General features: G+C 39.6%; 1 protein-coding gene across 1 annotated transcript; it reads right to left on the reverse strand.

Annotated features, from left to right (window-relative positions):
• Nucleotides 1–274: 274 nt before the first annotated feature.
• Smp_007660 (putative transcription elongation factor s-II) lies at nucleotides 275–12,809 on the reverse strand. The gene is made up of 8 exons (XM_018800131.1): nucleotides 12,694–12,809; nucleotides 12,456–12,645; nucleotides 12,240–12,417; nucleotides 10,281–10,562; nucleotides 10,031–10,239; nucleotides 3,281–3,427; nucleotides 2,215–2,286; nucleotides 275–864 (listed from the first exon to the last, which is right to left on the reverse strand). The coding sequence occupies exons 2-8, from the start codon at nucleotides 12,513–12,515 to the stop codon at nucleotides 856–858; spliced, it is 957 nt and encodes a 318-aa protein (XP_018653975.1). The 5' UTR covers nucleotides 12,516–12,645; nucleotides 12,694–12,809; the 3' UTR covers nucleotides 275–855.
• Between the last annotated feature and the right edge of the window lie 4,658 nt (nucleotides 12,810–17,467).

A 17,467-nucleotide genomic window follows, 5' to 3' on the forward strand; every position in this document is an offset into this window, starting at 1 on the left:
AAGTTTACAACTCTGGCATCACCCTACATTAATATGGTGTGGTAACTTAAACCGATGCACAAGTATGCCAGGTTCTACATAGCGTTTGAATGACTAGGTGGATGAAACAATCGGTCTAGACCATACTCTAACAGATAAAACAGATACTATGTTGGCAGAGCTTTGATTAGCCATAACTTACTATATTACTCTGAAATACGGATTAAAACAAGTAATACCATTTTATTTGTGTACAATTTAAAGCTGCTATAGGAAGGGCAATATTGTAGACGAATTAATGAAGATTACTTTAATGATGAACAGTCTTAAAGCAAAAAAATTACAGAGATAATATATATGAATAAATCATGGTTTTTTAATACAATGGGAACTTAAAAACAGAGTAACGATTATTGTTACATAAAGCGGTAAAATATACACTAGGAGTATAGTAGCAACTTTACAGGTTGACAATCTCAGTGGAAAACTGTTTCCCTATACATTCTTACCAAAGTATATTATAACTATTTTATGTAACAAAACTGACATTTTCATGTAGAGCGATTTACATACACCAACATATACATGCATAATATTTACACACAAGTTTCAGATATATTCAGACAGACAATGTACGACAACAAATCGCAAGAAAAAAGATAAAGGGACATCATTGATCTTTTTGTCCAACTCTGACAGTCTATTTCTTCCTAAAAAAAAACCGGTTTTTGAGAATGAATAAGGTCGAAAACGAAGATGCATATTTCTTCTCTACTTTCTTCTTTAGTAATAGTGTTCACATTGAAACAATCTAATTAAATCTCGCAGCAGAAAACTAGTACATAAGTGTGATTGGACAATGATTTTTCCGAGCTGTCAGCAAAACTGTTAGAAAAACAAATTTTCAAATGCTTGGTGTAAACAATGTTATAATTACAAGAAAAACAGATAGACAACTTACTTGAAAAAGTGATTAGATGATCAATTAATGTCTGGTTGTAAATAAATCGGCTCACGAGTATGCATGCTAATGAACACCGACTTAATGACAACAGATTTCTGTTTTGCGTTAAACTCCTTATTACTGGCGAATATATAAGCATCGTTTTGACTTTTGGTTGGAAATAGAGTAATAATCTACGTTCACCTAGTCATCGGATACTATGGAAATGCATTCCCCAACGTCGTTTAATTGCTTTATGGACTGAGCTTTTAGACAACAAGCTTGAAGATAGTCAGCTCCTTCGGAAAAACAACTGCTTGGATCCAGGAACCTGAACAGTGACATAGCTGTTTTTTTTAAATCATGATATAATATACAAAAACAGACTTTGAGGAGTTAATACAACCCGATCTTACTATGCAAAAAATAAGTTATTCAATTACTTTACTTTTTGCGGTAATTATATGATATTCACATTGTCGTCCACTTTTACTTTCAACTTTATTAAGTCATGAAACTAGTTCCTACGAACTATCTTGAATTGTCTTTAATGAGAAACTACTTGTTTACATACATTCAAAGTTCGAAATTGGTAGGAATAAAAACAAGCACAAGTTGGGACTCCGAAAGTATTCGCTAAGTGTTTTTTTCAGAGAATGGCATTTAAGAACATAGAAAAAGTGGTCTAACCATAGATTTCGAGCTTATAACGGAAATTAGATTTTGGCATGGGGTCTTAGTGATATCAGTGTTGTGAAAAGATTTGGAATTAATGGCAGTAATAATCTATTGAATCTTCAACAACAGTTATTTACATGATAATGGGTCGATAAATGTGAAATAGACCGTAACCGCCATAGGAAATTAGATCAATTTGTAAATTTCGTTTACACAGACTGGTTGTATTTCAAGCATAAAAGAACGCTCTTTACAACCAACAGTGCTGGATTATTCTTGGTCATGTAGCAGCACTACAACCCAATAACAACACCAGTTAGATTTTAAGCTTAACAGTTTTGGAATAAACATGACGAATAACGTCATTACATCATCGGAGTTGTGAAAATTTATAGCTCGAGATATTTTACAAGTTAGGATTGCATTTAGTAGACATTCGTTCGGAAAAGCTTCGACTAAGCAACAAAAGTATATTAAAATTTCTCCATGTAAAGAAGTATTCATTGAGAGTGCACGAGATAACTAGGGGAATCTACTGAGACTAATATAAATAAGCCACCCAGAGTATGGTCCAAAAATGTGAAATTATGACGAAGCAATTAAGTGGGACTTACTTTCCAACGGTGGCCGCAATTGTTACAATAGACAAAAGTGGTCATTGGTTCATCTGCACTACGAGTTTGGACCTACGGAAAGAGGAAGTATATATGTTTCTAAAAGAATATAACACAAACTGAGGGAAGATACAAATGACTAAATCCTACCGTCTCAAGTAAATAAAATGATACTGCATGTTGTGACGGTTTTAATTAAAATGTGAGCTGCATGAATAAATTGGTAGCAAAGGATAGCATAAACGGAATATACCAGTGCCTATAAAAAGCAGATACATATTTACCGCAGTTTTTATACCACCAATAAATGTGATATTGGAAAAATGTGCTGACTACCGATCGACTCGCACTTATCACTTTTTAGATCGAAATAACAGAACATAGGAAAACATTCACATAAAAAATGTTTAGTGGGAATGAATGTTTTATTTAGAAACATTTCATACAATAACATGATACAGTCAAAAAGCGGATGACAAAATATACAAGATAATTGCGAAGGAAGATAGAATTCATGCATAATGAATTATGGACAGAAACAGAAATAATTACTATATTTTTTTCACTAAACCGAAATGAAGTAAAGCTAAGCATCAACAAGAACGCACCACTGAAAAACGCATTTAACTACTAGTAAACGCACAACAGTTATGCGACGAACAGATTTTCTTTAATATAACAAGTAATTATAGAATATGAGTTGCGATTAAAAACAAATACTTTTATATAATCTCGTATTCAGTCGAGTATAATATGTAACTTAGTTTAACGTGAATATGGCTATATTACTAATTGACATCAGCGATCGAAGAGGGCACTGTCTGTCTGTTTTGTCCTTATCTGAGACTTCTTAGCAATGTACATTCATAACTCCGAAGGAGCTTAGGTACAGAAATTTCGGGCCATGCAATGAGTTTACAACCTCTAGATCACTCACTTCGGACCTAATGGTCTGCACTTACAATTTCAGTTAATTTGTGACACAACAAGATCATCACCTACTGTCATCGGTGATGACTTTTATTTCCAAATTTTATTTGAGAATAACTAATTTAAGGCAACTAACCTGATTATATGTACACTTGGTTTGCTTACACTTTCCACATCGTAATAAATCAGTTTCTGTACCACCAGTTACAGCCATTTGATGGTCTTCTATAGTTTCTTTAGTATATTTCTCACGAAGTTCTTTCATTTCTTTACTAGCCATCTCCTACACAAACAAATTAATAAATAAGGAACTTAGAGAATTTTTACGTATCCTACTGAAATTAAATTGTAGCGTAGGAGGGTTTTGAATTAGCTTTAGGCATGTTTTGGTTAAAAATAGTGGGTAAAATGTTGATCGATAGATGTTCCATAACAGTTAGTCGAAAGCATTACTGACGCAAGCCTCGTTAGGAAACAACACAAGGTCCTACTTTATTTAAGCGACTACTACTAGTACTTCTGTTACTATTCGTTTGATCATTCTGAATTGGTGCATGCAGCTTTCGTAAACAACATAGATCTAACTTTCATACATGGTATTATTGTTTGATTTTAATGAACAGATTCAGGAAAATAAAGTGGATTTCATGTATACTTGGTTCTGAAAATAATTAGTTGGATGATCAATACTGAGCATTACAAAAAAACCCGAATAGACTGAATATTGATGACCACTGGTTGACTCAGTAGAGATAGAACAGATTATTAGGCTATTGTAACAAGTCAGGGGACCGTATCTCGTGATTAGTTGTCAATTAGTTGGTCACAACGTGTTAGTTCACTTCAATCGATCAACATTCTATGTCACTAAAAAGTTAAACCAAACCTATCAAAAACTTACATTTAATAACAAGAGCAACACTTATAAAAACGGACTTGAAAAATTGTGCCACTTTGATAACTTGTGGATGTACGCATACAAATATTTTAATGACCTCAAATACTTGTTGTGAATGCATGATAGACTGGGTGCACTATAATATTGTGATAATAAATTATTGGATTATTTAGAAAAAGAAACTAGATAACGTACTTGGAAATCACGGGTATTCATTTAGTATAGCCTATCAGTTTATGTCATATTATCTAAGGGAGATTAGTTTAGCGATAAGTTCTCTTTTTGGCGAATTCATTTTCAGAGCTGTACAACCGTAAATCTAGACATCTTTTTCAAAATAATAACAATGGCAATAACAGTGAAGCGAAATAAATAAAGATATCCTGAAGAGAATAATTGCTGACTCTCAATAGAACGTTCTTCGCAGCAACCTTGCAATAAGTTTTGTCCAGTCGACCGATGTTTAGCAATAATCTCAAGGATGAATTAACTCACTTGACCAATTCCATGTGAGTTTATCAAATAATCTATTCCTGCGGAGCCAGGTAATATAGGTCGTTCAATGTGCATTTCATCCAAGAGTTCGATAACATTACCCAGCTTGATTGAAAAGAGGCGACAATGGCTCAATGGGAAGCTCTATAATCGAACACCATGTGGACATAAGTCATTTGACCAAAGAGGACTCGGCATCCTGTCATTTATAAAGTGAGTAGAAAACTACCAAGGACAGTGAGCTTTCGTTTTCTTAGCGTTGCCGAGGCATTCGCTACATATTTGAAAAAACAAGAGATATGCACACAAAAGAAACTTGTAAAACCTCTTCCTTTACCACCGCCGGATGTTTCTCCTGAAGTGTATGTTACATATATTAGAAACCGTAAAAACACATCCAGTGAAGTGACAGTATGTAATAACCTACTTTTAAGTAAGTGTACCTAGATGGTTATTTGATTGATCCGATCAACCCTTTTAAAGTGCAACATAATGGTCAATGGTAGTCTTAGATAACATTAATACTGTGGTAGCGTCGGTATAGTTGTGAAAGGTTTAAGTTTGATTTATGTGTGAGAAACCACGTCTTACGACTGAATGCAGATAGCTCAAAAATGTAGCAAGTTTGCTTCCGTAGCTATCCAAAGGATCCTAAAACTGACCAAAATCATACGATGCTTTTAAAAGTGGTACTTCTATGACGAATACTGAATAGATAATAAAGGGCACGAGATATCACTGACGTAACGCTAACCAACAAACTTTAAACAGACAACTAACTAAGTACATGTTCATTGGAAGACAATTAGCAATACTAAACCAAAGTAGGCTTCAAATTTGCAAAGTGAGTTGATAAGCCTTCAAATAATTAAGTTTATAAAAATTGAAGTTGCGAAATAAATGATACAGAAAAAGGATAGTTTTGACATTTCAATGGACATTTTGACAGAGACCCAGTGGTTATTCACTAGTAAGCGTCAGCAAAACATAGTTCCATGATGTGGGCAGCCGGGAAGTAACAATCGTCCTCATACCTCTAATAGCACCCAAAGTTATTTTTGAGTTCCACATAATTTTATTGTTTTTATTCCACTAACTTATATTTTCTTGAATTTTATCTTCGACGTCTAATCCTTTCAATTACCACTGGTACTGTTACAACCTCTGATAATTTTGGATTTCACCTGACAATGTCATCTCTGTGCTAAATAGGTATGGCAACTTGAACTGATCTACATACGTACCGGGCTCTACGTTGCGACTGCTTTAAAATTACCCAAATGCCCCCAAATGCCCTGGTACGGCCGAGAGTGGGGAGAGCCCACTCTCCCTCTCGAAATGCTCTCACATGGCCACGCGAATATATAGCCTCTGTCAGGGAAGTCCTACTCACTGCCTTCTCGTGGCGGGGGTGTTGTTTACGAAAGTGAGAGGACGAAAAGCGAATGTCCGGCGCTTTAACCGGGTTGGTGGACACGGAGGTTCCACCTAGGGGAGTTGGAAAACCCTGATTCCAAACCAATGGTGCACATGGGCTCCAGTATCCTGATGGAACGAATGGTGAATGAACCTGCTGCTGGTCAACGGCTACCATGGGACTGCATCTCCTTACGATGCTCCACTGCCTTGTGGATCAGACCTTTAGGTCAAATGCTCGGGGTGTGGCCCCCTAAGAAAACCACCTGCTTCGGTTTGGGCACCCGGGCAGTATCACAGCCCACACACAAATGAAATGATGAATTCTATTGACGATACTATTCTCGCTCACACTAGAAGCAAGACAATTTACATTATCATTATTATTATTATTATTACTATTATTATTATTATTTACTACGTCGCTTTTTCACTCCCTTTATTCTCAAATTGTGTATCCTTCCTTTCCAACTTATGCAGTAGCTTGCCCATGGTGGAAACTCTGTCCTATCTAAACGATCTCCAGTCACTGTCTGGTTGAAAGTGAATGCTTCCACCGATTATGAATACTGAAGCAGTCTTTCTGAAACCGCGTACACCGTTCAAGCTGGCTTCCTTCAACGTTCGCACACTAATGCAGATCGGACAACAGATGGGGCTGGCTATGTCTTTAGAAAGTCTTAATGCTGATGTTTGCTGTCTATCCGAGACCCGTATTCAAGACTCTAGTGAAGTACTACAAATTCGCTCTCCATCTGTCGCTTCGAAAAGCTTGTTTCACGTGCGCTTATCCGGGGACTCTGTGGCATCTTCATCTGGTCTTGCAGGCGTTGGTGTTGCACTAAGCGCCAGGGCTGAGGCAGCACTAATCGATTGGATCCCCATTAACAGTCGGTTATGTGCTGTTAGATTAGAAAGTTCCATCAAAGTGAGAAGAAACCGGCGTGAGAAACGGTGTCTTTTCGTCATCTCCGCCTATGCCCCGACAGATTGCAGCCCGGATGCAATCAAGGATGAGTTTTACCACCAGTTAACAGTTCTTCTCCAGAAAGCGCGTTCGACAGATATTGTAGTATTAGCCGGAGACTTGAATGCTCAGGTCGGGCGTCTAGGCACAGAAGAGAGTCGTTTAGGTGGCCGATGGGGACTTGTTGGTCGCAGGACAGATAACGGGGACCGTTCGCTGCAACTGTGCACAGACCACAACCTGTTTCTGGCTAGCACTAACTTCCGGCACAGTCATCGCCGGTGTGCCACCTGGCGTCCTCCCTCTGCATCTCAAGCCTGGACTCAGATTGATCACATCGCGATCAGCTACCGCTGGCGTGGTTGTGTACAAGACTGCCGCTCCTTTCGGAGTACCTATCTGGAGTCTGATCATGCCCTGGTCTGCGCCAATCTCACCTTACTTTTCAGTGGCCGAAGGATTGACCACCACCAACGGATCGATGTTAGTAAACTGGCTGCAACTTCTGTTGCAAGTAAGTATCGAGCGGAGTTAGCCTCTAGGCTAGCTACCATCTCACCGAAAAGTATAGATGAGCATTGGTTGCATCTTCACGACGCCATGAAAATGGCGAGTAAAGCCACTTGCGGCTTCGCGAAACGTCCCGCTTACAAGCACTGGGTTTCTTCTGGCTCCTTACAACTGATGGAAGCCCGTCGGTCTACTCCGGGTGACCGTGAGTTTGACCACAAACGAAGGCTGTTACGTAATGAAATCGGGCAAAGCTTGCGTAAGGACCGAGAAGCCTGGTGGTCGGAGCGTGCTAATGAGATGGAAGCAGCAGCTGCATCTGGTAACTGCCGGAAGCTCTTCCAACTCATCCGAGCCACTGGCAGAAAGAAGTCTGGTGTCAGTGAAACAATCTACGAGGATGATGGGATGCCAATCACTAACATCTCTCGACGTCTTGGATGATGGGCGGAATTTTTCGAAGGGCAGTTCAACTGGCCTGCTGCTCCGGCAACATCAACCAGTTTGTTCTGCCCCCCATGGCCGGTGACGACTGATCCACCAAACGAGGCGGAAGTCCGCAAGGAACTCCAACTCTTGAAGCGCTACAAATCACCGGGCCCAGATGACTTACCTCCGGCTCTTTTTAAAGATGGTGGTGACTTTCTGGCTAAGGAACTGACTGTGTTGTTTGCAAAGTTTTGGGAGCAAGAAAGTGTTCCAACATTATGGAATGAGTCAATAGTCGTCCCTATCTTTAAAAAGGGTTCACGTTGTTCCTGTAACAACTATCGGGGGATAAGTCTACTTCCGATTGCGTCCAAACTATTGGCTTCTGTCATTCTTCGTAGGTTGTTTAAAACCCGAGAACGATTGACTCGCGAGGAGCAGGCTGGTTTTCGTTCTGGTCGAGGATGCATTGATCACATCTTCACCCTCCGCCAAATGTTAGAACACCGTCACACTTATCGCAGGCCAACAATCGTAGTGTTTCTTGATATTAGGGCTGCCTTCGATTCGTTGGACAAGACTGTTCTCTGGGATTGTCTATTGAAGAAGGGTGTGCCTGAGAAGTTCATTAACATCTTAAAGGCCCTGTATACGAACACCTCAGGCAGAGTGAGGGCATACAACCACCTTTCTCCCTTGTTCCATTCGAGCAGTGGGGTTAGGCAGGGTTGCCCGATCTCACCATTCCTCTTCAACTTTGCCATCGATGACATCCTGGAAACAGCTCTGATGGATGTAAGTAATGGTGGTGTGGATCTGTTGCCTGGAGAACTTCTCGACCTCGAGTATGCGGATGATATTGTCTTACTGTGCGATAATGCCCAAGGCATGCAATCCGCACTTAATCAGTTGGCAATCAGTGTCCGCAGGTACGGCATGTGCTTTGCACCCTCCAAGTGCAAAGTACTCCTACAAGACTGGCAGGATTCTCATCCTGTACTCACCCTGGATGGTGAGCAGATTGAAGTAGTTGAGAAGTTCGTGTATCTAGGTAGCTACATAAGTGCTGATGGTGGCGTGGGTGATGAGATAAATTCACGTATAGTGAAAGCCAAGCGACTAATGCCAATCTGGGCCATCTCTTGCGCCTTCGTGATGTTAGTCTGGCTGTAAAAGGTCGGATCTACAACGCGTTGGTGAGAGCAGTTTTGCTCTATGCTTGTGAAACCTGGCCTCTCCGAGTTGAGGATGTTATACAATTGTCTGTGTTCGATCATCGTTGTCTCCGAAGGATTGCTAACATCCAGTGGCAACACCATGTTAGGAATGCAGAGGTTCGGTACCGAGTGTTCGGGCGCAGAGACGATAATTCAATTGGTGTCACCATCTTGAAACACCGACTTCGGTGGCTTGGACATGTTCTATGAATGTCGTCCCAGAGACTTCCACGCCGTGCATTATTTGCCGACTCTGGGACTGGTTGGAAAAAGCGGAGAGGAGGTCAGTGTATGACATGGTGTCGTGGCATGAAAGAAAGCTGCAAAGGGCTAGCTTCTGTTGGTCCTTCACGACTCCCTGGCTGGGGTCCGAGAGATGGTGCAACATAGTGGCTAGAGACGTTATCAGATATGGCTCAGAATAGAAGCCAGTGGCGATCCTGCTGCAACCTTCTTTTACTTTCTACATAAAGCGTGGTTCTAACTTTCTTAACTGAAAGAGTCTTCTGGTTGTACATTTCAGTCCGCCTTATCTTTTCATCCCTTCTCTTCCTACTTTCATTATTTTGTGTGGCGCATATGTATCTGGTGCCCTTTCGTACCAATATATATATGTGTTTAAATAAATAAATAAATAAAAATTACCAGTCACTGAACTATCTGTGTAAAACATCAACCAGCTAAATGAGTTAGGTGTGTTGCTCAAGTTCAAACACTCTGTGAACAGATTGAGAAAACTATACAAATGAAAGAGTTTAGGAAAAGTTACGCATAATGTGAGCAGTCAGATGTTATAAAGTGATCAGTTCACACTACTGTAGAAGATAAGAGTATAATTCGATGATGGAATCAAGTTAGGTAAGATATCTACTGATCTGTAAAGTTAGTTTCAAAATGGTAGATTACTGAGAAAAAATATACACATGGATTTCTAACAAAACAATAAAAACTTACTTCTGATGTCATAGATGCTAGTTTATCCGGACTCACGTGTCCCATTAGGACATTAAGTCGCAAATTGGGATTATTAGAATCGCGTAGATTCATAACTCTAGTGCGTACTCGTTGTTTGTACTTGGGATCAGTATTGTTGAAAAGGTCATATATGGAGCTTTCTATTCGTATCGCTAGGAACTCACTTTCATAAGCACCGCTAGGAATATCTAAGAAATAAAATCAGTGTAGGTCTGCTACTGTCACTTACTGCCACTTTCTAGTGCTGATTGAAGCATCTCCCGGGCTTTTAAACGTACTTGATCCGTTGTAGTCAAGGTGTGGACAGGAAAAAATCCACGACTTGCATTTCCCGATATTTCTGTAGATTCCTTCTTTTCACTTGGCCGAGACCGTTTGGCTTCCTGTGGTCCATCGTCACAGGCATTGTAGCTATTTGACTCAGGTGAATGTTTATTATCATTATTGTTGCCATTGTCACTATTGTTGTTGCCAACAGTATTCGTGCAAGATACAGGAGCTTCACTTTTGTCTAAAATATATCAAAATATAAATCGGATTCGTTAGTCACCTCTCAAGATTAATATTAGTAACAACTAATATGTTGTATAGTTCCCTGATTTAGCACTATAATTATATTAGGCACTGGAATGGAAAAGAATGTCATCGAAGTTAATAACTGCTTTATCTGAGGAATAGAAACAAGATCTTTTAAGAAGTGAGCCTGACGCAAGCGTAACATACTTTAAAGATATGCGGATTCGGAATAATAAAAAAATCAAACAACTTGATTTTACTACTAATATTAATGATATCTTAATACGATATGCTGCAGTAATTATCAACAAAAATAGTGGACCATCTTTGTTTACCTTCCAATTTCATTTCACATTGAACCCTTTACTATCCCAGCTACTTAAGTAGTTAAAAGCTGACAATATTATGAGGCAATTAACTACTTACCCATGTCAATAATGCTCAGCCAATAAGTCTCACTGTACACACAAATCCCTCCAAGATAGCTATGTCCAAATGTTATCAGGCACTTTGTGCTTTCAATTTTTAGATGCAATATTCCACATTCGCAAAAAATACGGATATGTAGTATCACCCTTCTCCGTTTTTAATCACTCAAGCTATGAATATGCTACTAAGAGTAATAATTACTGTCTGAATTTCCAAAACTGATATCTTATTAGAGTGCTGACTCGGGGTACTCGGACGTGTATCTGATGAATATTTTAAAATCCCATGAATGATAGTAAAGCAACACTGTGTGTGTTCCTTACCCCATCCTAAGAAACGAAAAGTGTTGCCTCACTGGTTTGGGTGTGCCCAACAATTGCATTATAAGGACTAGATAACTAGGAAATCAATTGATGAGGCGGTCGATTTTCATCAACCAAGGTGGTCGGGATATGCATTACGTACGTCCAACTACCGCCTATGTCAACAAGTCAAATTGTTTGGTGTGGGAGTGACCAGGAATCTAAGGGGTGGCCAGACTAGAATGTGGCATTAGTCTGTGAAGTGAGACTATTGAACTGAGTCATGTCAAGTGTAGAAACTAGAAGTTAGAGTTATAAGTTTCGGTCAAGGAATAAGATCCAGGGTTTTTGTCAAGAATTGAAATCAGCTATAACACCAAAATGTAATTTGACCAAAAGGGTGAATGAATTTTGCGTCAAAATCTAAAACTCAGAATCCTAGATTTTATTAGTTTGTTCACAAACAATAACCTCGCTACATTTTTATCTTGAAACGCATAATGAATTGACAGATATCAAGTTTTAGGCACAAAGAATACGATCAGCTCTCGTAATCTTACGTCGTCCGTAATGTATGCCAGATATTGCTCCATTTACCCAGTTGCACTATAAATATGACAAATAGGTTCTTTTGGCAGACATAAATTACTGTAATCGCTTACGATTGCGACTTACGGGAACGAACTAAATATATTAGGCACAAAAATCTTAGATGACGGAATATTCGCTTTTCTAAGTGCACGACAAGTCAATCTGTTTATGATGCAGTACATTTCACCACAAAACTATAAGAATATTCAAACGCTGGAAATTGGAACAATCTTCGCCCGACAGCTGTTAAAACTAAGATACTAGCAAGTAGTTCTGGTAGATTGTTGCTCCAAGACATCTCATTAATACGAATCTTAAAAGACAATAGATTCGACACAAAATTCACCTACCTGGGACAAGCTTTTTCCACTGCTTGATCATGTTTTTCCCTAATGTAGCAACCTCCGGATCTTCCGACTCCTTTCTTATCTTATTGATAATTATACCCACACCGGTTTTTGTTAAGATTTCCAGAGTCATCTCGATGCTTCGCAATCTCCTAAGGTATTTTAGCGCAGACTCATCATCCTGAGAAGATGCATTAAGATGGCTAGACCAAAACATACTATTTTTTTGTTTTTTAACATGCGGTCAAGCCGCCGGGCAACATGTTCAGTCTCTTCCATCCTATTGCTTGTAATGTGCAAATGGACTAAACGGCTGGAATTGTCGTGGGAGTAAATCCTTTAATGAGATGCTAATATGCTATGATACGTTGTGTGATGGAGGAGCGTCCAAAGAAATCTATTGAAAAATCTAAAGAAAGTGAGACGAGGAATCACTAAGAATATAGAATGCACTTACATCTAGTAGTGAAAGCAACTGACAACAATTAGCAATGACGTGAGCGTAAGATCGGGACAATCCGAAAACCGAAACTGAGAGTCGTTGAAATGCTATTTGAACGCGCTACACGCTCAACGATTGAACAAGGCGCTGTGAAGCATTATTTTAGACCTTCAGTGTCTGTCTCGCGGATGTCTTTTTTGCCTGAATATCTAGGTATATGTGATTAGCTGCTTGATTTTCTTGCTGTCACATCTTGGAATAAAAGGGCTGTTTCAGAATTTTTGATTGTGATGAGTGATGTTCGTCTAGTTCTTCTGCTGTCCTAACACTGGAGACAAGTAGTTCATTTTTTAGTCTTCAGTAATAAGGATAGGAAGTCTATCGACCCACAATAATTCTTGCAGTTTGTAACACTGCGAATTTCTGATTTAGTTTCGAATATATCGACGGAAGGTGCTGATATTACATGTTCTGGTGGAGAACTCTAGTAATTCACTACTAGGTGAGAGAAACGGAACTTCAGACGTAGACGATTTGATCCCTGTTGTCGAGCTTTCTTAGAATGTCCTCTCAAATGATCAGTCCTAGACAGAAAGAAAAGATGGGGCATTGATACCAAGGTCACGAATGTCGGACATAATATTTTAAGCATTCCTTGCAGTTGCTCGTAGTTTTGAGGTCGCTGCTTATTATGACTCTTAAATCTTTATAGTCCATTAATTTGGGTTACAGAACTCCACGTGTTGTGTAGTGATATAAATCATTTAATTGCATCAACACACTCTGGTTAGAATTTACTTATAGTGGCCACCTGCCCATCCATGCCACCAACGAGTTGAGATCATCCTGTAATACTATCTTATCCGAAATAGTATGTATGGGTCTCCACATCTTTATTTCATCGATGAAGAGTGGAACGGATGAATTTGCTACGGTTGATAATTCATTTACATAAAGTAAAATAAAAGACTAAGGATTGTATTTGGGAGGACTCCATTTTTCACAGGTTTCCACGCTGAGAGAGCTTCATTTCACCTTGCCTGCGGTCTCCTATAACTAAGAAAGTCGCATATCCAGTATATGACTTTACAATGAATTCCAAAACTTTACAGTTTTAATTTAAAACCCGAATGGGGGATGTTGTCAAAGGCTTCACTTAGACCTTTAAAATACATCTACATGAATATTTCGACCTTTTGCTGCAGCTCAATCTTCTCTTGGAATGGACAAACTTGTGAAGGATGATAGACCTTCCCGAAAATCGTGTTTTGCCATTCCACATAGTTTATAACAGCCATCCGAATAACCTTTTCCGCTAGTTTGATAACTGGACTGGTTAGATTAACGGGTAGATTGTTACTAATTAAGTCTCCTCTCCCCGTCTTATAGACCAGGCTAATTGTTGAGTCTTCTCAGTCTCTTGGCGGTCTGGACTGCCGCAGAGACATATCAAACAGTATGGCTACAGATTCAGCAATTATATCCAATAAGGTCTTGATAATCCTAGGATGAATGTCATCAGGAACACCAGACTTACCATGTTTGAGATGTTGAAGTAGTCTTAAGATAGTACCTTTCTCAATCACTACCGAGTCCATCGACAAGCCACCCCAATCTCAATTGATTGTTAATCGTTCCTCATTGCTGGTAGAAAACAGTTTACTTAAATTTCTCAATAAAGCTTAAGCTTTTTTGCATCATCTCTTGCCAATATCAACGAGTCTTCTTGTACCAAAAGTGGTGGGATTCCACCACTTCTCTGAGTTCGTCATTTTGTAAATGAGAATAACCTTTTCAGACTATTTTCACAATCCTAACCAATTGTTTTCATATGAATGTCTGGTCTTGACAATCAACGCCTTTTAAGCATTACCAGTTTTACAGTTATTGGATCTATACCGTCCTGAGCCCGTAGAGGTGAACATATATTCTAGTGATTTTTCTTACGCCTAAGAAGTTTCTTGACCCGTTTAGTTATCCATGGTAGAAAGTTACTGTCTGTGCAGTGATAAGCATGGTATAAACGAGGATGTAACTGAAACTAGCTTACTTTTAAATATAGACCACGCTTCTTTCACTTATGAGCTAGTATCTATTAATCAATCTCTCTTGACAGCTCGCTCCTTATGGCTGCAAATGTTGGTCTCATACACTGGGCGATACTTAATTTGATGGGATATGTCTTCAGCTGCTGAACATGAATGAAAAACAGTGTGATCTTTATTCACTAACGGTGGAAGAATATTTAGGTTGACAATATCCTCTGTCGTATGAGTGATTGCCAAGTCCAACAGAGAAGAACCTTGCTTTACATCCAAACATGTGGGTTTTAATACAGTTTGTAATGATGCGATCAGGAACCTACTATCAAAGGAGTTTATAGATTCTTCAGTGGTCATCTCAGTCCGACTAATATCAGGTGCACTAGAGTCTCCCAATATCAAGCATCTGTCATCTGCACTCCATAACTGTATGTGCTCTAAAACAAAATCATCAGCCTAGCAGATTGGGCTCCGAAAGATGACACCGGGTATAAATGTACTACATCCGACAATAAGCTCACATTTAATGACTACGCAAGTTCCTTTATCACGGGGTTCCCAAACAGAGGAGCGGATATTTATTATTTGCTATGTATAAAAGGACACCACCTCCTTTCCTACATCTATTTCTATCACTTCTTATGTGTTGGTATCCAGATAATTCTGGAGTAATGTCGAAGTCATGGACTGACCAAGTTTCCATCACAGCAGTAGTGAGTGGCCTTAATTTGTCCACTAATGTCCCTAGTTCACAGAATTTACGTCTTATATTACAAGTGTTGATAAATAAAACTCCTAAGGAGAACAGCCTATCCATACAGGCCTTGGTAGCGTTCGCTTCCAAGACCTGACTATTTGAAAACCTACCAGTCGGGGATTTTCCTCACCATTTTGTCGACGGGTTTCTAGTTCAGTTAGTGCCGCCTTCCTTTTTATACTCTCTTCAAGAAACATACCAGGTCTTACTCGAATGTCGGTATTGTCGTGACTACGAGCTCTACTTCACAGAAGATAACGTCGCTTCTCCGACCCTAGGATTACCTTAAGGAGTCAATATGGTCGGGATTCAAAACTGTTGTCTGTTCTTCTACCTGTTCTTACCAATTTTTGACCTCAACTTCTTTAGAACTGTCTGGTAAGACGCTGCGAGTAGATTCTCCGAGCTTTTCCAAATCATGGGCGTGTCTAATTTGGGGACCAGGGTTGCTTGATTCTGGCAAATTACTTGCAATCATATTCCGTGAAATTAAGTTTTTTCGGCCACGCTAGAGTGCAGTCCTGTATTATTTTTAGACTTTAGTGGTACATTTTGTGACTCATAATGGGAGTTCACCAATGATTCACTTGGCTTTTTTTCTATCAGTTCGTTGTCTCCGTATTGTCGTTCATTTTTCTCCACTCAGGACAGACACACCGGTGCCATAAGGGACTGTGACGGTTTTATCCGGGTCTTCAATTCCTACTGTAGAAGCATGACTACCAATATCAAATGGCACTTCACTCCTCGTTAGTTTCAACGGAGATTCTACTTCTTCGTCATTCATAGTCGCGTGTTTAATACGACCCGTAAAAGAATGTACTATACTGACACATTCTTCGCTGTCTGTACTCGTGTTACCAGCACAACCACCATCATTTTTCCTACAGGCCAAAGCCAGGAAGCTTATAGCCTCCTGGATCAGTAACGTCTTATTCGTACAGCAAAACATACAAAGCCAGTGAGAGTTGATTTTCGAGCATCTTTTGTATGTGGTGGGACTTAAACGGGTACACATCTTATGGAAACACATTTTGCACTTATCACATCGCATTCCTTCCACCATGGGGAATAAAGAGCTTGGTTGTCAACATTTATGAATACTTCCAACCAGTGTAATCAGATTAAGAGGGCTAAAAACGCATTATGACCACAATATGGGGTGGCACTTTATATTGAATGTATATATAATGTGAGAAATGTGAATAATGTGAAAAAAAATCCCGTAGAAAACAAAATCGCTAAAAAAACGCCAATCAGAAAAATAATTCAAACCATTTAAACTATGCCTTCGGAGTTAGGTCTTCATTTAGAAGAGTTGTGACGCCTCATGGTGTAAGCCAGGCTCTATCGGAAGCCACGAGGCCGATGCCCCTTCTGACAGCCAGAGCAACTATTCATCTAGGTACATGGAATGCTCGTACAATACGGGAGACCGGGACAGTCTCCCAAGTTGCTGCAGAAATGAGGAGATACAACCCGGAGATGCTTGGAATCAGTGAAGCGCATTAGACGCAGGTTGGACAACAAAGACTAGCTTCAGGGAAGCTTTTGTTATACTCCGACCATGAAGAAAATGACCCACATACACGAGGAGTTGCGTTGATGCTTTCAAAACAACCACAAAATGCACTTATGGGATGGGAATCCCATGGACCTGGGATTGTCAAAGCCTCCTTCAAAACAAAGAAAGAGGGCATTACAATGAACATCATCCAATACCATGTGCCTACCAACGACTACAATGAAGACGTTAAAGGTCAATTCTACTTTAGACTGCAGTCGATCGTCGAGAAATGCCCAACAAGGGACTTGACCATTCTGATGGGAGACCTAAATGTCAAGGTCGAAATGAACAACACTGGATACGAAGCATAATGGGACGACATGGACTGGGAGAAAGGAGCGAAAATGGGTGAGAGATTTGTAAACCTATGTGTCTTCGACAAACTGGTCATAGGTGGCCTTATATTGTCACACAAACGCATAC

This window comes from Schistosoma mansoni, chromosome W, assembly GCF_000237925.1.
Source record: "Schistosoma mansoni strain Puerto Rico chromosome W, complete genome".
Classification (NCBI taxonomy): domain Eukaryota; kingdom Metazoa; phylum Platyhelminthes; class Trematoda; order Strigeidida; family Schistosomatidae; genus Schistosoma; species Schistosoma mansoni.

What these genes read in the sequence shown, in the direction of transcription:
- Smp_007660 (XM_018800131.1), bottom strand. Translation starts at nt 12,515, where the DNA reads ATGGAAGAGACTGAACATGTTGCCCGGCGGCTTGACCGCATGTTAAAA. An exon ending in TAGCATCTATGACATCAGAA is followed by an intron (nt 3,428 to 10,030) that starts GTAAGTTTTTAT and finishes TTGTTTGTGTAG; the next exon opens with GAGATGGCTAGTAAAGAAAT. An exon ending in CCAAGTGTACATATAATCAG is followed by an intron (nt 2,287 to 3,280) that starts GTTAGTTGCCTT and finishes CTCTTTCCGTAG; the next exon opens with GTCCAAACTCGTAGTGCAGA.